This window comes from Patagioenas fasciata, chromosome 4 (genome assembly GCF_037038585.1).
Source record: "Patagioenas fasciata isolate bPatFas1 chromosome 4, bPatFas1.hap1, whole genome shotgun sequence".
Taxonomy (NCBI): Eukaryota; Metazoa; Chordata; class Aves; order Columbiformes; family Columbidae; genus Patagioenas; species Patagioenas fasciata.
In genome coordinates, this window is record NC_092523.1 from 39,621,595 (window position 1) to 39,643,517 (window position 21,923).

At 38.0% G+C, this 21,923-nt stretch overlaps 1 protein-coding gene across 2 annotated transcripts in view; it reads right to left on the reverse strand.

The window, feature by feature from the left end:
- Nucleotides 1-21,923, reverse strand: part of GALNTL6 (polypeptide N-acetylgalactosaminyltransferase like 6) — a 456,378-nt gene that overhangs the window by 40,529 nt on the left and 393,926 nt on the right. For both annotated transcript variants that reach the window (XM_071807705.1, XM_065837689.2), the window contains 2 exons: nt 12,477-12,594; nt 2,516-2,623 (listed from right to left, as the gene is read on the reverse strand). In XM_071807705.1, coding sequence (XP_071663806.1) covers nt 2,516-2,623; nt 12,477-12,594 — 226 coding nt within the window. The remainder of the gene's footprint in view (nt 1-2,515; nt 2,624-12,476; nt 12,595-21,923) is intronic.

A 21,923-nucleotide genomic window follows, 5' to 3' on the forward strand; every position in this document is an offset into this window, starting at 1 on the left:
ATCTCATATGTGGATGCTTTTCAATTTATGAGGTGTGTGTCAGCAAAAATATGCAGAGACTTTGCAGGTCTTGGGTGACAGATAAAGAAGGGCAAAGAAAATACATGTCATGACACATACTGTTGTGTGTGGTACACTAATGGTTATTTAGTGATGGGGATGCAGAATAGAGTTTTTGACAAGTCTCTGATTTAATAAAGCATATGTGATCATCACGCCAGGTCACAACTCTCTAAAAAGATATCTAGACTGGCCAGGCATTACATTGCTGACACTGTCTGTGGAAACTTGCTGCTAAAAGACAGAGAGAGGTGAAATCACTTTAAGCATTATTTGTTCAGGGCAAACATAAGCTGAACAAGCTCAAAAGGAAAACCATGGCAGGATTTGGGCTACACCTGAGTTTGTCTAGAAGCGTTATTCTCTTCCTAACTCAGATCCCATGTCCCTTGTGCTGCTGTGGGGTAGCATTGGAAAATCTATCATTCTTGAAACACACAAGAGGAAATCCTCCCTTGATTAATGAAGGGGCTCTGGCAACCACTTACACAATCCCAGTTGGGCTTCCTAGGAGTTATTCGTTTGTGAACTGCATCTCCAGCATCCTCCTTTACATAGCAGAAGATGGAAAAGTTTTTAGTAAAAACCTTAGTGGAAACTACTTAGTAGTGGAAAGTACTACTTTTGATGCAGGGGTCATAATACTTCCAGATATTCTTGAGTGTGTTATTCATTATATTATTGAACTAGAAGAAAGTTTTGGATAAAATGCTATAATCTTTGCAAGATATAGTATATTATTTGGATGATAATGCAAAAATAGCTGAAATATTCAGGCCACTTCTGTGCATACTCCCCTAGTATTATCTCGGTTAACAGCTCCATTTGGAGCAGTTTATTTGGAAACACAAGTGGTCTGTATCAAAGAAGATACACACTGAAGATTAGTATCTCCTTGCTTTTCCTCTTCTGGCTTGGATGGAAGAGAATATTTTTATGCTTAAAATTACACACAATTTGACAGGTCAGGGACCAAACTCTCTTCCTTGGCTAGTTATTGAGATAGCCCTAAACACTAAAATGTACAGAAGACCTTGTGGTCTTGGCAGCCTTGGTGCAACATATCCTAACATCAATGTTTGGATTTAGAATATTGTACTGGAAAGAAGCTAGGAACCTGAGAATTCAAGTTTTCTTTCAGTGATATGCCAGAAATTTACCTAAATTTGCCTGTTTTGGACCCCCCACAACATAGAAGAAATGATCCATCATTTGAATAGGAAGGATGACACCCACCCTATCAGCACATTAGATCTTTTCCCACAAAATACAGGGCACTCAGTCAGTGCATGGGGATAGAGTTTGTTTTTATAACTGGGAATGTTTTTTGGTAGTATTTCATGAGCGATTTATAAATTAAGCAGTTTATTTCAGCCAATGCAAAAATCTGGATGGGGAAACTCTGAGACTACGTATTGGGGTAAGATTTTAATCTCACAATTTAGTCAATATACTTCTTGTCACCACCACTAACCCCACTGCTGTATTTTGTGTCTCACTGTCTGCACAGATGATCTTTTAAGGCAAATCTTTCTTTCTGTCTAGCCAGCTGTCAGGCAGACAGCACAGGCGGCCTCTTTCCTCTGCTGCAGTTTCTACAGCAAGCCTTGTCCTGTGGTGCTGAAACCAAGAATATCTCCCCCTTAGAGCAAGAAATTTATTCTTTTACCACATTTTCATTATTAAGAAAAAATATGGTTCATAAAATACTACCCTATGGCAACACGCAGGCTTTAATATTAATACAATTTTATTAAAAAAAAGTCATCTGAAACAGAAAAGATTAAACTCAAGCATGAATAAATACTAGTATTTGCCTGGAAGCTACATCTGTGCCCTTTGTCTCCCATCTTTTGACATCACATGAACACCTCCAGAAAAGTGACAGAACATTTTGTCTTGAGCAAAAAGCCCCTCACGGATATGGATGTGTTCAGTAGTCTTCCAGAAATGTCTAGAGGTCTTGTAATTTCTCACTCACGCAGCTCCAGGCTGGCTGCATTCCACAACTAGGTTTTACACAATAATTAGACAGTCGCTCAAACCATTGTTGCTCAGTCCTTTGCCTCAGAAAACGTTCCTTTCGTGAGATTCTGCCTGTACTGCTGACTGATAAGAAAATGTGTATTCAAATTGGTCCTGCTTGTAAAAACTATGACTGACAGCCCTGTGCAATTCAAGAACCATAAGCCTTAGGTTATTGCTAGGTTCTTTTGAATCATCATGAAACACACTTCTGTGCTGAAATGTACAATTCTGTATTTATAAACTTTCATTTTATTCTTGTCAATCTTATCTCTGGAAGGCAGCATAACTGCAGCAATTGCACATCTCATTTCAGAAAAATAAAGAAACATTCATTTTCCATTTTAATGGTTTACTGAAAACTAGTTCACAGGGAATTAAGAGACTGATGATGAACAAAAATGAAAAACAGGAAGACCCAATTACTCACCCGGGCTAGGCTGGTCCCAGATGGAACTTTATACGGGACGTACTTCCTATAGATATGCCCAACTCGAGAGCATGGAACATCAAACATGCCCCCTCCGCACATCCACACCTGGAAAGAGGACACAAAGCAAATGAAAGAATGATTCCTGGGAACAAAGGGAGCAAAGATGGCATTGTACGTAATGGGCATGTGAAAATGACATAAGTAATATGGCAGACTCTCCTCCCCAAAATTTCACCATGCAAAAGCAGAGTACGTTCAAAATAAAATAATAAAACATATTTAGAATAGCTACTAATGATCATCCTGCAACACAATCAAGATATTATTGTGTCTGTTGTTTAAAACATGTGGAACCAAGGTTTCAAAGAAAGGTTCGATGAGTAAAGTAATCCATCAATTGGAACTAAAAAAATATTTTTTTCCAAAACACCTGGCTTTTATTTTTTTTGAAGAGTGAACAGTGAATAGAGAGCTCAGATACTAAGATGCTCTTCATTTTGTAAAGAAAAAGTAACAAAAATCAATTTCTTTCTAGTTAAGTTTATGTAGGCAGAGAAGAAAGGCCATGCTGCTACATTACATCATTAATATTTTAATACTGAAGCAGATGAAACAACCTGGAGTACACAGGTTTGATGCTTCGGGTCTCAGCAACCAAAATTCAGTCAAAACTGATGGGAGCTGCAAGTACTTCATGGCTCTAAAAAAATCGAGCTATGTCCTGATGGGCAGCAAACAAGGAATTCTTCACAATTCTTCGCTGAGCATGACTGAGTTTTACCAAGTGTACGTGAGAGCAAGGTTGTGTGCCATGTCAGAAGAACTATGGCAATCATGCCCACCTGTGGGCATTATTTTCTATGTTTTGTCAATGCAGAGCCACTTAGCTCCAACATGGCTATTAGACAACTTATGTAGCATAGTGACAACTCTCATAAACTTCTGATTTCAAAAAAAAGCAATTTGACTCTGCAAATCAGGAAAATGAAAAACAAAACCAAAACCACCCAGCCCCCAAGTAGAACTCTTTAAGTATCCTAACACCAACCACACAGCAAAAGTTTAAAACTGAAAACATCAGTGTTATAAAATTATTTCCTAATCCTGGCAAAACAATATTTTACTCCCCACAAATCTGGAACAGAGTGGCTGTTATTCCACATAAGAGACACTTTTGGTCTCAGATTTCAGCCTTTAGACTGAAAACAAAACAAAAAATAGCCAACCTGCTCCCACCCAATTTGAAAGAAAACCATACCAAACCAAATTAAGCTGACAAAGAGAGAGCGCTTGTCCTTTCCATGTCTCTTTATGTGCACATACATGAAGATGTTTCATGAAACACCTCTACGCATCTGGATAAGAATTTAGGTCCATGCATTACATATACAAAACGATTTTATCTGTATTCAATATGGTCTGGAACAAAATGTTGTGAAATAATTTTGCGACGGAGGCTAAAACAGAGAAGAACATAGACACCTGAGAGTTTCACCAACAATTGCCATACAGAAAGGAATTAATCCAAATGCTGATATGCTCTGAATTAAAACAAGAGTAACCAGACCCTTAAAAAAAAAGGTATTGGAAAGTATTATGTGAACACATATACTTGACATTCTGTACAGAGCCTGCAAAGAACAATGTACATCTCTACTCTCTACACTTTTTTAGCATACATTTCTCATTCCATCTCTTTTGTCCTGCCCACTAGCTGGCTGTAACTACTGGCTTTTTGAAATCACAGGAAAACAAACAAATTAATTCCATTCATTTGAAACTATAGTCAAAATGGGCAAGAGTTTGGCCTTTTTTGTTTCACTTGCCTGATTGTGTTACAGTGGGTATATCTGCCTCGTCCTGGCAGTGTGGCTGTGAGCTAGGGACTAAATTTTAGTAATCCAAACATGCCCATGCTAAATGATGCAATATGGGATAATTGAGTGTGACTTAAAGCACTTGCTGGGGGTAGCTCGCTGGAATTCAGCCCCTGAGACTGACTGTGCAATTCATACCATGAATTCAGAAACAGGGGTTAGAGCGAAGGCTTGAGCTGCAAAGTGATTTAGGAAGCTGCTTCTTATGGGTCTTTTTGTGTATCAGCCCTTACTGTCCCTCAGCTGTCAGCCATGACATCCAGCTGAGACCTGGTAATCAAATGTTCGAGGATCTACACCTCATTGCAGAACAAGCCTAAATATGCTGGTGTGTTTAAGGAGGGTTTGAAACCACTGAAAATGGGGCAAGATCACGTGGTCGGCTTTGTCCTGAAATTCCTCGGACACCCTTGTGCATTCCGGTACAGCTGAGGGCTGCTTGAGAAGCTGCTACTTTCCACCTCCTATCACAGAGCCACCTAAGGTGCACGAGCTCTGGGTAGGTGCTTCTGGTGCACAGTAGCACCTCAGAAGAGGAGACAAATTTTGCAAGTTAGTGGTGCAGGGTAATAAAGGCAGCTGTCCTGGTCATCACTCTGCCAAATGGAAGCACATACGTTGATGGAATCAAGAGTATTTCAGTATCTATTTCTGTGGTGAGGCTATCCCAACTAGTCTCCTAGTGAGCACAGCCCTTCTCAGGGATGAAATTTACTGGCGAATTGGAAATGGACACCCAAATGAATGCTTTGCCTCCAAAGTAAAAATAGCTCACTACTGCCCAGAGTAGTCTTGCAATGCCATGTAGACATGACCATTATTTTCTTTTCAAAAGCATTTTGTAAAATTTGCTTCTTAAAGAAAACCTTGAAATCCTCACCTGTTTAATCCTATATGACCTAATTCACTGGAAAACATATTCATAAACATAATAAAAATTCATAAAAATGATATTGTTAAAATAAGTTGGGTAATGCTGTTGTTTAAAAAATATTATTCACCTTTCTAGCAATACTTCATTTGTATGTTATATCACTTGTACCTTTTTAGCAGGAACCTCCTCTCTGTGGCTGTCTCCAAATGACCCAGTGCACTGATGCAAGTGCAGACCTAGATTTACTGTTTTTATTTTATTTTTTTTTTAATTTTAGATTAAGGTGTTATTTCAAAGACTAGACAAGGTACTAGAGCAATTAATCAAGGTTTCTTATCCTTTGAAGAATGGGCAGCATAGCAGTTTGACTCAGATGAAGGTCAGCCGTAGAACAAATTTATAATTGAAGAAAGCAGAAATATATACATATAGGCCAGTGTTACTTTAACTCAGACAATGTGAGCTGAAGTACACATATATTGCACTTCCTCTAAAGCAGCAGGATATAAGTAAAATAAAATAAGAAAATGAGAAAAGGAATTAAAAAAAAACCCTGCCAGATATGCTGAGACAATAACAAGTGGGAGGAAACACCACTTTGTGTTAGGCTTATATTTGATAGATATAAAACTTGAAAATGCTGTGCTGCACCTGAGCTGCACTGTGCAGGGTAACTGAAATGAATCTTGGTCTGCCTTGAAGGACATTTAGCAGCTGTTCCTGTTTATGTTTTAGCTTCAGAATGATTTTAAAAGCATTTTTTATGTTGTCTGGGAAGATCAATTCTGGCAACTTTGTCTTTAAAATGTACATTTTTATGTCACCTGTGCTAAATGCAAGAAACTGGAGAAATGACTTCTGTGTTAAATATCACAGAGTTCCAGTGTATCTTTAAAGGAATTCAGGTGGCGTGGAACATTTGGTGAAATGATATCACAGCACCAATGCCTCTCTGTTTATCTAAGGAGTGCACAATGAAACTCAGGATCACTAATGACTCCTTCTTACAAAAGCAATGAATCTGGTCTGCAGCTGAGGTATAAAAAACAAAGACAAAATGAAAACAATGCAATTTTGGCTTGGAAAGATCAAAAGAAGAGCAGCCTCTGTGTTAACTATATATTACATCACAATTTATATTTATATAGCTCCTTCCAACAAAATGTTGCAAAACACTTTATAGGGATATCTGAAAGCTAATGGCAAGCAGTAACACAAGCTTTAAAAGAGACTAAGCTGTGGTTACATGGCTTTGTTCCTGATTGGAGCTTAGATGTCACAGATGCATTTTTTGGCTCTGTTCTACAGCTCTTAGGGGATTTTGAGTGAATCACCCTCTTTTCACATCACTTCTTTGTCTTTAAAATTGAATTCTGCTTGCTCTTGTGGTTTTTTTATCCCTGTCTTATCTATCTAGTTTATGAGTGATCCAGCTTGGGGACTATCTGGAAAATGTAAATACTGTGCTCGCGAGAATGAGACTCCGATCCATATGCTACACTGTAATCATAATTACTGCAGTAAGAGACTCATGATTTTTGAGCGGTGGAAGATGCGTTGCTGTGGAACAGGAACATACACATACAGCAAATTATGTAAAAGACTGAGGGGAGATTGAATGGATTTTGGATCAGGCTTCAAAACTAATTGAGAAACATACTGCTGCTGAGAGTCAGTAAAAAAACAACAGCGAGAGACACTGAAATGGATGGAAAACAAACAAACAAACAGTAAAGTGGTGGAAGAAGAATATAAACTATGACAAGCAAAGCTGTCAGCTTGCTGCTCTGAGCATTGTGCGAGAAGTACAGGCTACAAACCAGAGAAATGTATTACCACAATGGGGCTGAGAAGGTTGTAGAAAATAAGAATATAAAAGCTTTACAGCATTTTCCAACCACTTTTCCTGAAATACAAGCCCAAACAACAGATTTAGCAGCTGTAGAAAAGGAGAAAGAATACCTTCATGTGAACTTTTCCATGTAGTGAGAATGTTCAGTTAAACACAAGAAAAAATAGGATTTTGCAGTCCGTGGGTTCACAAACAGCAAAACCATTTACTTGTGGTGCAGTGGGATTTCCTGTCAGGGATATTAAAACTGTACTGTGTAAACTGGGAACTGATGACTGTGGATATTTCAACAATACTCACTGACACCTCCAAAATGATGAGAAAAGCGGCAATATTCCACATTAGTCAGTTCTTCATATAGATTACAACTGCATTCACAAGTGGTAATGCTTCCTTGCCCTCCATCTCCTGCCAAGATTGTGAGCAGTGGAGGGAATTAATAATGATGATGATAATAATGATAAAGAAAGGGATTAATGAGCTTGGGGGTGTGTGTTGGAAAACGGGGATGAAGAGAATCTGGAAGATGTGTTGGCACAGATAAGGATAAAATAACCCTAGATATAGGTGACTGGCTTCAAAGAGGCTAGTGTATCACCATCAGCATTTTTGTTAAAGTATGATTTACGATGCCTAAGAAACAGCCAGTGTAAAGGTTGTTCAGCAAACACAGGAAATTAACATCTTTCACTACTCTATATTTTGGAGATTACTGCATAAACTGTGCCTTTCTAACAGATTTAAGATTTCCTAAATAGTGGTTTCCCTGCTTATTGAGAAGAGACTCTATTAATCAAGTCAGTTCCAGCACTTTGCCTGCTTTGACAAGTCTAGCACACGCTGAACAGTACTGTCAGCAAGATATCATACATCTTTCTAATTAAAAGATTGATCCTGAGGTTATGCTGCTAAAAAATTAAAATGCTGCACTTTATTTCTTATATAAAAATTAATCTATGAAACTATTTAATGAAGAGGTCATATTTTGAGACAGGGGCTGTGGCTGCCATCCATTGACTCTGCATGAATGTGCTCTGATTTGGAAACAGCAGTTGATCAGCACAGCATCCAGCGCTACACTTGCTGCTGCCCTCTGCAGCAATGTTAGCAAGCAGGAAAATAACAGAAGAGAAATATGTTTGGTTTTGTAGTTGAGGAAATAAAGGTCAAGCAAATTTTTAAGCAGCAGCTTTTTTTTTTTTTAAACCAGTCTCTCTGTGTTCCTGACAACTCAGCGCCTGAAGTTTGAGGAAGTTTCCTTTCCTGCTATGGCACAATACCAAATGTCACAAAATCATCATGAAGCATCCTGTACTTTGGAGAAACTTATTAAATTACACTGGAATAAATTTAGATTCACTGCAGACTCACTCTCTGTAGTATCCTTCTTTTCCCAATGAATGCTCTTCCCCCCCCCAATAGTCAAATGTATATTTTTTTCTCACACCTCCACCTTCTGTCCCTGTAAAATGAGACAATACAATTTTCCCACCCCAGAAAAATACTTTTCTTTAGGACCCCGTTCTGCACTGAAGATTGGTGTTTGTCACCCCAGGCCACATTTAGTGAAACAGCCAGAAAGAAACATCAAAATTGACACTTTCCCTCCAAGCTTCCCAGTCTGAGCACCTTTCTTAAATCTGGTTCAACCCCTTCTTGTCAGGAACTGCTGCCTGACTCCCCAGGCAACCACTTGTCCTGCTCATCTAAACTTTAATCAGTCCTTGAACTCTGTCTTAGCATTTTGAACTCATAAAGCAATACGGTTTTGCTATTATTAGTGATTTCTTTGAGCTTACATGATGGTCCTTAATCCAGCACCAGACTTCAATTCGTTGCATGTCTGCGGTTTGCAAGTACGTCAGCAGATTATGGTGAGCAGAGCAGAACAGCTGATATCAAGTTCAAGATAAGGAAGCTGATAATTCCTTAAGTCAGAGGACTTTGGACAAACTATTTTATTGAGTCTTGACTAGCACAGATCTAGTCACTATGCTTTTCTGAAAAATCCAATTTCTCTGACTTTCTGAGCCTACACTTTGCACTCATGAGTTTCTACTCGCTTTGCAGCAAACACTCCTGTAACCTGAGTTCTGGGGATGACTGCGGATGTCTCTGGTACAGTAATGCAGAGGTTTCTGGTTGAGAAAATGCTTTTCCTTAATAGGATCTTGATTATTAAGTGACCTTTTCCCTGCATAATGTGTGAATGTATCTGTGGAGTGACGTTTCATTTCAACATCCAGGAAATTCTTCTCTGAATAAAATTAGTCCAGAGAGTACCCAATATAATACTGGTTTTAAATGTTATTCCACGTTTGCCACCTGTGAATTTGGACATGTAAACATGACATTTGACACACAGATTTTTTTAAAATCTTCCTGAACATACCCGTAAGCTTTCTTTTGCATCAAAACATTAGTGGTGTTAATTAAAGGCATGCCACAGCTTACTTGGATTCTATAGTACCTGGACCTACTGTTAAAATATTAAGCAGAAGGGTTACAGTAGTCTGTTGATCCTTAGAGTTTAAAATGCATCACTGAGGGACCAGAAATGATCTGCCAACACTCCTCACTCCAGCTCACAGACCCAAACAAGCAGTTCAATATGAACCAGACACCATTTCAGGGAGTGCATGACAGCTTTTGCTCTGGCCTGAACCCCTCTATAACTACATCATTGTATTTCAATTAGCCACAAGAATCCCCAGTCTGACACTGGTAAGTTAGTGTCATCAGTGTTGTCTCCATTTATAGTAGATAGATTTTTCACTTATTTACCCCTATATTACAGCTTTTATACAAATGAATCTCAAAGTCAAAACCAAGATGTATGAAGGACATAAAAGGAACACTGTCTCTGTCCCTGAGGTTAAAGATCAGCCATTAATTCATCTGTGTCGTGAAACTGTATCAAGCCATTGAAAAACTTCGTGTGTAGAGGCTATGTTAAAGAGTAGCCTGAAACAATCCCCTAAATACAAACTTCCCACACATATGGGACATCTCAAATTGGCTTCTTTTTGCAATTTCTTAATGAAAACCAGTCATATTTTTACAAAATCCTAAGAATTAGTTGAATCAAAGAAGAAATGTGTGAGAAAAGCTATTCAGTAGTTACAGATGTTCTCGAGGCAGGATACTCCAAATAATTATTTACCACAAAAAAAAGCATTAATGTAAGAAATGGTATCAACACAGGGGACCTACCCTATGACACTTCCTCAGGCCATAGATTTGGACACTCTAAGGAGAGGTAAGATATAGTTTCAGACCAACTCAAGCAGCCAAGGAAACTGAACCAGGCTGGTCATCTGGCTTTTTCATTGACTTTGAGAATAACAGCGGGACGGCAAGTCTACCACCTTCCCAATTTTCGTAAATAAAGCTCGTAAATTAAACTGTATGGCTAACTTGTCCTTAAATAAGTTTCAAGATGATTGAACCTATAGCTACAGTAGAAATTTTTGAAACAGAAACCTTTCCCAAGCTGATATTAGTGATTCTGCTACAATAAAAACCAGTCCCTTCTGTTTCTCACTTCTGCCTCCATGATTTTTCTCACATTTTTTTGTCATTCCAAACCAAACAGTAGTCTTCTTTTTAAAACTTGTATCTGTTAAATTCTCCCAATAGAAAGTTGTTCCTATTTGGCAATGATTTGTAAAGAGTATTTTTTATTCTTTTAACACTAATAAGAAGGGACAGCGACTCTAAGGTCAGTATATACTAATGAGATGAATCAGGAGATATGATTGAAATGAGACCCAGTGTGAAACAGCTGCCTCAAAAAAAAAAAAAAAAAAAAAAAAAAATCTATCACTTGAGCAAAATACACTGGGACAATCTAGTATCTCAATTTCCAGTGCTGTTACCATGGTTTCTCTATAAAGACTGGAGAGCATTACAAATACATTACTTGTGAGGATGAATACAAGGAATATTTGAGTTGGATGATAAAATCTTGGGTGACCTGTTGGAGACTGTTCTGACAGCTGCTAGTGACTACTTATATTTGCCTCTGAAAAAAACTAGATGGACAGAAGCTAAATCAATATATTCTAAATACACTGTCTAGCCACTGGGTTTCCCCTTCCTGTTTTATTTTGCTAGGGTATAAAAATGATTTGGAGAAACACCAGAGTGGCACAGTTAATACAAACCATTTTGCTGTTCTTGATAACTCCTGTAATGACAGCCTAGCAGTGCAACGTCGGGTCATGCTGTATATTTCATTCAACAGAATGGCCTCAGCTCTGTTGTTTTAATTGCTGTTCAAACTCAGATTCAGCAAGATGTATGTTATTAGTCATGGCTAACATACTACATTTATTTACTGAGCTTGACACTGTCAGAGTTTGGAAGTAGGTTGGAAAGACCCTGAAGCTAAATGTGAATTCTAATTTCAGTTCCAAGCTTTATCCAAATATGCTTGACTTAATTAATCTATGTCATGAAATTCTATCAAGCCATTGAAAATCTTTGTGTGTAAAGGCTATGAGGTAAAGTTCTTGTGTCTTTGGGTATACCGAAACATAATAAACTCAGTTTTCAAAATTAGACATGTTAGTCCTCATCAAGCTAATGCAAATACCTAGTTTACATTTGGAAAGTAACAAGATTTCCAACTCAGAATGTAAAAGCCAAATAACTGATTTGAACACATATCTCCATGTAGAGGACATGATGATGTACCATAGCTGGTAGGTTGTACATAACCTAAGCACTTGAAAACTCTACATATATTTTGTCATTTCAATTATTCAAATGCAAAAAATTATCTCATTTTGAAAACCTAGCCTATAGATAACAGCTCACAGCAGCTGAGCTGATCTTGTTATTCACTGCTGCTGAAAGGGTCCTTCTTCCTGCAACTTCCCATTTCTGCCCATTTCCCTGAGCTGCCTCCAGGGAAGCCGACTCCCAGAGATAATTAAACCTGTTGATCTGGACAGAAAATTATGCTCTCCCCCCACTTTTTTTTTTCCTGGATTAATTCTCTGTTGACTTATTGAGCTGAGCTGAACACTTGAGCATGAAGTAAATGCAGTGTCAGAGAGAAGGTGAGTGGAAGACTTGAGGAAAGGAACAACGTAGAACTTTATTCTCTGATAGTGGTAAGCTACCACCTTTTCAGAGGGAACCGCACCCACTGTGATTTTTGTATGGCTTCTAGAGCATTTGTTTATGGCATAACTCTTTGTGAAATTAGTGGGAATTCCTAAAGAAAAAAAGTAATATTTTACCAAATTAATTTTAGTTAAAAGCCAGTATGAGTGAAGGCATCATGATCACACAAGCCTTGCACCAAACAAGGAAAGAAGTATCATATAAGATGACTTGATGACTTACCTTAAAGGAGATTTCATACTGCTCTCCTCCCCATATTTCTAATCCTGGGTCATAGCCTCCCAGCTCCCAAAACCATTGCCGGTTAACAGCAAATAGACCGCCAGCCATCACAGGAGACCTGAAGGAAGAATAAAACAATACAAAGCATAAAGAACATGTTTGGACTATGTGTGTGTGTGTGAATGTAGGTGGTCTGGCTTTCACTACTGCAAAGCTATGGAAGGCGTAGACAAAGGTTACTGTAAACAAACAATATTTACCTTTATTCATCTCAAAATACTCTCTAGATGATAAACAGGCAACATGATAGACATGTAGGTAGATACAGAGCATTGTAATCAGTCATGTACAAACTCATTTTTTCTAAAAAAAACCCCCAAATTCTGTACATTACTAAATAAACCGATATAACAGAAAAAGAAAGGAACTCTGGAAAACTGCCAAAGTGTTTAATGTAATCCTAGTACTCTTTGTGAAGTAACCCAGATCTGAAAGTTAGCAAAATTTTTCAATTTATTTTGTTCTCATAGATGCTGGCTAGAGAAAGACAGAAAGGTGAGAGCGGATGGCTACAGAGCAGCTGCTGGGAGTTAAACATCTGCTTTTCTACAGCAACATTTAAAACTCAAACTTTGTCTCACAGTGGTAATTTAACTCACAGGCAAATAATTTGCTATATTTCCCACGTTTGCATTTATTCCCTGAACAAACACGTGGAATTTATTTGCATTAACTCAGCCTTTTCCATAGATAATATAGAAAACAAACGGGGTATTTAAAGTTAGTGTGAGAGAATATCCTTGGAAAGTGCATTTTAAATTTATAAGCAGGAATGCTGTACTGGAGACTAAGGAGTTTTTTTTTTGTGTGTGTGTGTGTGGTTTGTTGTTTTTGTTTGCTAGTTTGTTTTTGTTTTGTGTTTTGTCCCCCCCCTCCCCACCTTTTATTTTTCCCTCACTACCAAGAAGACTGTATTTCTAATGCAGCAAATACATCAGCAGCTCTCAAGATTTAAATGTTTCTCACTGATTCCTTGAAGCTGTGGTGGAAGGGGGACACAAAGGGATCTGCACTGAACAGGAAGGAGAGAACAGAAATGTCCAGCCCGACTGTTCAATTCAATCAATGCAGGTCAGCACTTGCCTTATGAGTTTTAGAGCAAGCAGCCAGAAGGAACACATTCCTGTTCATGGCTGGTCAGCAACAGAAAGGACACACAATGCAAGACAGACCTTGGTGGCTTCCAGGCAGTGTCCTTATCGGAGAACAATCACAAAACTGGATCCAATGCCATGTGCTTTGTAACGCTGCAGCCCCTGAGGGAAAATTGTCCCCTCTAGGGGTATTTTTGTTGTGAATTAATACCGATGGTTTGTTTGGGGCTATAGAAGCAGATGGAACCTCCCCTGAAGAACTGACTGGAAAATAAAAAACTTCCTCCTTTGCCACTGATTTAGTACTTAGCAGTGAACTCAGGACTGGTGGGTATCACAGAAATCCAGATACCAGAGAATCCCCACACGCGTGAATGTCAGAAAATGATCCTCTCATCTGCATTCATGGTAATGAAAACATTATGGATATTTTACCTTTCATTTCTAGAAGGTAGTTTGAAAAAAAAATATATATTTTAGATTATATCTTACATTAAACTACCCATTTTCACAACTAGGGAGCTTTGTTTTTAAGAAACTAATTCTGTTTTCCTTTAAAAATTATATTTTTAAAAGCACACAGAAGCTTTGTGAAACAAAGCTGCAATATTCTAACTGGCAAGGCCATGCACTGTAACATACACTGAATACTAATACTTTTTTACTTTTATTGACATTTCATACCTCAAATATTGACTGTTCTTTCCACATATGAATAAATTTAATGGAGATTTTATTAGAAATCTTACCCTGGGGATTCTGACTACTACAATACACTTTCAGTTCCTACTGAAGTAAATCTGATTACAACACGTCCTTTGTGACTTCAGGTTCTAAATAATCAAAACACAATGTCCTTTTATAAGGATGGACTTGCATGGAAAATGCTTATAACCTAAATTGTTACTGGCAGAAGCAATGAAGTCCCAGAAAAGACTGAGGAAATGCAGGACTTCTCTAATTCTCTTGGGTACAATATCTTTCATAAGTATTTCTCTTGAAACAGTGAATGGCCTATGAAAAAGGCAATCCCTGCACATGAATCAGATGGAAGATGAAAAAGCAGAGACTTTGAATTCCAAAATAGCTGGCAGATACTGACAAATGATGCTTTATAACTCATCTGTAAATTTTGCAGTGACAATACTGAATAAAGAAACCCCTTCTTATTTAGATGTGAAAGTTCAGAACATTTATTACAATTAGCAAAACTACCAAACAACGACTGGAACAGCAGCAAACTTGTAGTTCTTGCACTTACTTAGTTAAAAAAAAAAAAAAAAAAGAAGAAAAATTGAAACTGCATGTAAAGTTCCTCCATTCATTCTTATTTCACAGCATGCTCTGACATTTGTTGTGCGGGAAGAGCAATGGAGAGGGCAAACAGGTCAGCCTTTTGGTTTTCATTGCAGTGGGATGAGCAATGAGCTGTGTGAACCCAACCACTTAGCAGAGGATACGTGTTCCACTCTGTCCCACGAGCAGCTGCTGCTGAACAGGCCTTAAATTATCTCCAAAATATGAACACAAGAGTCCAGTCCTACAATCATGTCTGATATGAAAAGTCCTTTTGTAGTCAACAGGATCACTCACACAGATAAGAAGTGCACTGAGCCCAAAGGAGAAGAATTAATCTCTTGTTTAATGACTTCTGTATAGAAATGTCAAGTACAAAGCTGTGTTTGTAGAAGTCATTTTTCATCAACTGTGCTACTCAGACTTAAACAATCAGACTTGATCTACTGTAGCATAACATTATGTGAGTAATTACAGTGGGAAGCTGTAAAATACTTATAGTCAAAAACTTAAAAGCATGGAGGCTCCCAAAACATCAGAAAAGCTGGAAGGCCAAGGTTGCTAAACTTCAAAAAGAAGAACCTTTCACATGAGAAATACTACACAGACTCACTGGCTATACCCGCAAGAACAATATTGCAAGTAAAAGCCAGCTAATACAAAAATGGCCCAAGAGGTCACAGATTCCTGTGCTGAGACATAAAAGGACTTTGATTTAACTCAACTGGAAAAAACTCCACCCCAACGCAATTATTTTTTGCAAAAAAAGATAGACTGAGAAAAAACCAGGCAAATGTTTAACGTGAAAACATGGCTCCTAAAAATATTTTAAAAGTGCACTAAGAGAAGTGTAGCAGTAGCTTAACTACAGCCAGTGAAGAATTTTCTAACTTCTCATAATTTACATGCAGAGGAGGAAAAGAGATAATCTCAGCTATTAATTTTCAAGGTAAAAGAAAGAATGACACAGACTTAAAAGGAGCATGAAGTTACCTGCATTAGAAACAAATGTGGTATATTGCAAACAAATGAACTTCATAGCAGAGTTTGGAATTATTACATTGCAAGAGTGATATATACAGTGGAATTAAAGAATTTGTGAAAAGGAAAGAGGAGCTCTGGCAGCGTGCAGAAAGACAGGTAATGAAAATGTGAAAGCACCTGCGCTAGATGATATGTGCAGTATGCTGATGTTGAGACTAAAGATGCCCAATGTATGACACATCTGTTTAGTGTCAGATAACATCAGTAGCTAAATGTAGGTTTGTGTGATCTATTATTCAATACAGAGAAAATATGACACTGTGCATTGATCATCGCTGAACTGAGATGCTGCTGCATACTGGGGCACTTTGGAAAGGACTGATAGGAATCACCTCCCTGAAACAGCTGAAATTTGGCCATTATAATCACATTCAGTGAATGGCACATTGCACCATGCATCTCTTTGTATAATCTAGACTGACTAAAGGTGCTGTACCGAACTACTGAACAGAAATAGATAAATGCTGGAAAGAGGCATCTATCTCATGCAGGATATGTTAGACATACTGATCTTCAGTGCCAACGAGCTGGCACGCAGTACAAAAGCTGTGGTAGCTGTCAGTCCGCATCAGGAGTCAGTGCTGGGTCCTGCTGACCTTGCGGAGCCAGGGATGTGACAGAGGGGGAGGAAGGGGCTGCGTTGTTGTTGGCACAGTGACAGTCCCAGAAATGACTGCTGACCTATTGAGCTGGCCTTGTGCACTTTTTATAGTGAATTTCAGTACCTTGTTAATCAAGGAGAGTGCCCCTGCGCCCTAGCAAGAACACAGGAAGGCACCTCAAAAATGTGAATAATTTCAAATGCCTTATTTCAGTGATTATTGCTGCTGGTGCTCTCTGCAGCTACTCCTGAAACTGCACCAAAGCTTCTAAAGCAAACAGCAGAAGCTGATACTAATCCTACATAATAAAAGGTTCTAATAAAAATAAAAATTAAAATCTATGTATGTGTAATGTAAGAGACAGACTTGGCCACTCATATGAAATGAACTGAATAAAGAAATAAAAGAAACTGAAATGAAGGTGATGAGTTGGTCAAATGACTAGGTAGAGATATGGATTAATAAAATAAATGGCAAAGATATTAACTCAGAAGCTGCTTTAGCTAAAGATAAATTGAGGGACAATTTCTATACTGTGCATAGAAAAAGATGTTGATGTAATCAGGATGAATGTGGATCAGACTATGACATCACAATGAATTTTCCAAGAAGTAAAACAAAAAGAGGAATCTTTTATATCCCTAACCCTTCAACCACATGTATTAAAAATACCTTTATATGTACTGACTTTTTTTACATTGGATATATCTGCAAGACACTTTCATTTTAACATCCACTCTAACAACATGGGCAATCTCACTGTTTCTAAAATCAGCAAAATTTTAAAAGCAAAACCGGTATCTGTGATATTAACCTATGGGATTTATGCTTTCTTCTGAAGAACAAAAGTCCAGTCTTCTGAGCAACTTTTCCCTTCATTTGATGAATTTGCACCCTTGCCTGTACCACATGACCACACAGGCTTTGCAAAATGCTGTATTCCTGATGTCCACATCATTATCTCCTTACAGAGTCTAGAAACAGTGTCTTAAAATACACAGCAGATCAACTAAGGTAAGGTCTGTCTTAAAGCTGATTTGTTCTCAATAAAAACTGCCTCTACCCTGGCACTTCATTCACTGTACATTCAAAGCTGTCACCACAGTACACTGTAATTTCACAAAGCAAACTGAAGCTACTCTCACACAAATTCTACTTGTAGAGCTGTATCCCACTGTGCAGTCTATTTCTATATATTCCAGTTGGCTTCAGAAATCTTTATTATCTTATTAAACTGCCGTATAATTTTATCGTCACTCTTAAGCAGTTGCGATATTATGTTAATTTTCCTTCACTATATCTTTCTAACAAGTTGTTTGCAAAATTCATAATATATTGATAGATTTAATACATATGCATACTGTCTCCATTTTACCTACAATAAATACCTGCATATACACATGCATGTTTCATACATTTCTACTCACTGGCATCCAGTAAACTATTTTACAAGTGATAATTAAATTGCGAGATACCTGTCCTTTAAGAGGCATAATACTAAAATTTCTCCTAAGATTATTCCTGTGCTAAATGCTCTCCTGATTTTTTTTTTCACAAAACAGTCTTTAAAATATTTAGACTATAAGGGTACGCACACATCGGCCAGCACAAAATGACTGACTTTGCAATGATAAATATCTTGCTTTTTAAGCAGCTCCATTCAAATTCTAGTCAACGTTGACAACCAAATAATTCCCTTTTCTACAGCAGAGTTGCATTCAGATTTAGCAGAGTTCCAGTATGTTTTAACTATAAATAACATACTTCCTGGACAACTCAAACCTGTGAAATGCTAATGTGGCAGGAGAGTGGGTCAAATTTCTCATGAGCAGCAGAGTTCAAAAAGCTTTGATAAAAAAATGCATTCTTATGTAGTGACCATTGTTGGAGATTATGGAAGTGCTACACAATCATCAGCTAGTTTCCCTACATGAAGCTTGTGTAAATGGCAATATACCTATCTTTCTTTAAAACTATATTTTTTTACGGTATTTATGCAAATATATTTACAAGTATGAAAAAGAGAGAAAAGGCATCAGCCTTAGTTTTTACATAATTTAGCAGTTCAAATCATAGTAAAATAAATCATTCTGCGGAAACACATAGCAGCCAAGTTATATTACTTAAAATTAACTCACAAGTCCCTATATAATTATATTTCATTTTTTGGGGGAAAATATTAAGGTAAAACCCCATTCTTCTCCAACGGTCAAGCAGAAAGTCAGCTGCAGAGAGTCAGCTACAAAGAAAGCTCTAAATATGTTCGAGGTTCCGTTTATAAAAATTTGCACTACAACTTCTTCACATGGCCTCTTTGCATATTTTGCATATTTTTCTTAACACATTGCTAAACTCCATTGAAAAAATCATATTGTGAAAGAGCGATGAGCCCTTACATGGGTAATGATGCTGAGGCCTATTTAGTTTTCCCTCCCATATTTAGAAAATTAATGAAGCTGTAGAAGAGGAGAGTCAGTTGGGTAGAGATGGAAGGCTCTGAAGAGAAGTCTTCCCCTTCTCATAATTACCTCTTGTAATTCAAGGGAAACCTATCTGAATTATTGCTAGAGAAGATGTACATGACTCGAACTAAGGAGGTGGGTCAGCAGAAATGAGCATCCTGAAGCAAAAAGTAAATGAAATCTGGAAATGTCCTACAGGCAGAGGTGTTCAAAAGGATAAAACCGAGGAGCAAAAGAACAGCTGAAATATTATACTACAAGTCATGCTTCAGAAATGGCTCCAATACAAGAGCAGTCTTATAAGATTGAGACCTGAGTGCTGTAAAAGCAAGAAAGAGGAGCTGAGAGCTGCACTTCGGCTGAGTCACATTCATGTCATGAGCAGGCACAGATCTTGGACATGCAGACCTTAACTGTGGTAAGAAAACCTTCAGCCTACTAGTAGGAAATAAGAACTGCTGGGGAAAACAAAACAAAAAACAACTAAGCAGGATTTGACACAACTCTCTAAATTTACAATACCATTCCATATTGAAGAGTATTGTTTGTATTCAGGGTTGTCCCTCAAAAACAAAATATTTGAAAAGTAAGTGTAAAAATCAAGATCAATCGAAGGCAAAATATTACCTACTGTCCCTAAAATAGGAACTGACTTAAGGCTTGTTGGCTTTTGGTACGGTTCAGTTAGAAGCATATCTAAAGCTAAACACAAAAAAGATAAATTTTTCTTTTTATGAAAGGACATACCTCACTTGTCTAGATTCTCAACTATACTAGACTCTGCATTTAAAACTAACCCAAGGTCAGAATTCAAACAGATAAGCAGTGTTTCAAACAGCCTCCTCAGAAGTGGAGGAAGTCACCCTGTTCCTGGTTCTTGTGAATGTCCAATTATTTTGGTTATTGAGAGCACAATGAACCTCCTACTATCATCTTTCCCCTCTGAGTTATTATGAAACATGAGGTTGGAATTTTAAGGCTAATGTCAATACTCCAACTTGAGCGTGCATCTTTTAAACCGGAAAAATCTGTTCAAGCTAACAAGGAAATCTGCTTCTGTGGAAAGTAGGACTTGGGTAAACTGACATATCATTTGAGATTAAACTTCTATTTTCAATCAAGGAACGAGGCTAGCAGCATCTCTTTAGATTATCCATCCTAGTTGCACAGTAACTCCATCATCACACCCCAAGCATTAGAGAATAATAAGAGCTCATTAAATCCCATCCCTACCTTCAAGGATGTTCTCTTAGAATATGGGAGCAGTAGCTGAACAGAATTACTATCCAATTACAATGCTATCTTCCCCTCTTTAGATGTAGAGGTATAAACCAAAGAAGCATCTTCCTTTTCCAGTGCTTACTTTTGCTTTATTGGTTTACTTAAGCCCAGAATACCATCATAAGTGAAGTTTAAACTCAAGGAGAAATTTTAAAATTTTGTAAAGACAACAAAGGATTCCTCTTAAAAGATGGCAACTGCCATGAACACAGGTTCGTATTTCCAAAATAGTGCTCTAACTCAGACCTTGTCCTCTCAAGTGAGATTCCAAGATAAATAATGATAACAAATCCAACCAGTTAGCAGTCTGCTATTAAAAGTTACAGGTGATTTTGATTAAGTTATTAGGATTACTATAACTCTTATGACTCTGATTTCTGTAACTCTAAAACATTATGTACTTATTCCAGATTAAAGTAGATTTAAAGGCACCACAGCCCAGAAAAAATGCTTTGTACTTAACATGTAAAAGTGACTTCATATCAGGGATTATGAACTGCCCCAGGAACAGCCATTTTTGCACTGCTCACACCTTCCAGCAGAACCTGAGCAGCAGATCCAGCCCACTGGTCACCAGCAGGAACCAGTGTGGCTGTTTGGGTCTTTTTGTGGATGCCAGGTTAGGAAGAGAGGTCAAATCACTGTGCTACACGTTGCTGTGTACCACCATGTGCATATTTGCAATAGTTAGGAAACTGAAAAAAACACAAAATAGGCAGTGGAATTACAATCACCACCATCACCATAAACTCCACAAAAGCCAGAAAACCAGAAGCCTTTTTTTTTTTTTTCCTCTCTGGCTCTCCTGCAGTGTTTCAGACTGAAGCTTTACTTGCACAAGGTGGGCAAATGTGAAGAATGGGTACCGAAGCACTGCAAGGAAATGGCAACAGGAGCTTCAGTGGGCTTTCTTTTTTGTTCATCCCACCTTTCACATGCCACATCAGACTGAATAGTTAGTGAAGGCCATTCCCAGAACATTTCTAAGTTGCAAAGACTTTAAGTAAGTGGAAATATAGTCACAACAACCTGCTCCTGATTTTTTAGCCAAGTCTTTTAAAATACTACTGCCTAGCACACTGATGAAATCAGCTTTTCTTCAGGGTCCCACAAACTGCCCCAAGCAACTCTGATTCAAGCAGACAGAGCCCTCACACTGGGCTAAATGAATGAGTTAACGATATGACTTGTGATCTGGCATGCAGCTCAGGATGTGGATGCAGATTATTCCTTTGATCAGATCTTCAGCACCACCACCAGCAACTGTCCCCACTCCACCCTTATGTGCATATTCTGCTTCAAACACAGGCAGGAAATGGGGACAAAAGGTAATTTTAATATTTCATTTATGTCCCTTTGGGGGTTAATGCAGAAGCCTGACATGATTACATGCTGACAGGGAGGGAGACTGGAGCCTCTGTAGCCATGCCATTGCTACAAAAAGCAGGTCATCCATTTGCCAGTGGTCAAAGCTTTCAAGAACATTAAGTTTTAAGAAGGCAAGAAAATGATGCCTGAAGAGGCAAATATGCAGCCAAAGGTATTCTGGGATCCTGGAAATGTGCTCCTAGATGCATCATTGCTATTTATTAAAGCTCTATAATTTGG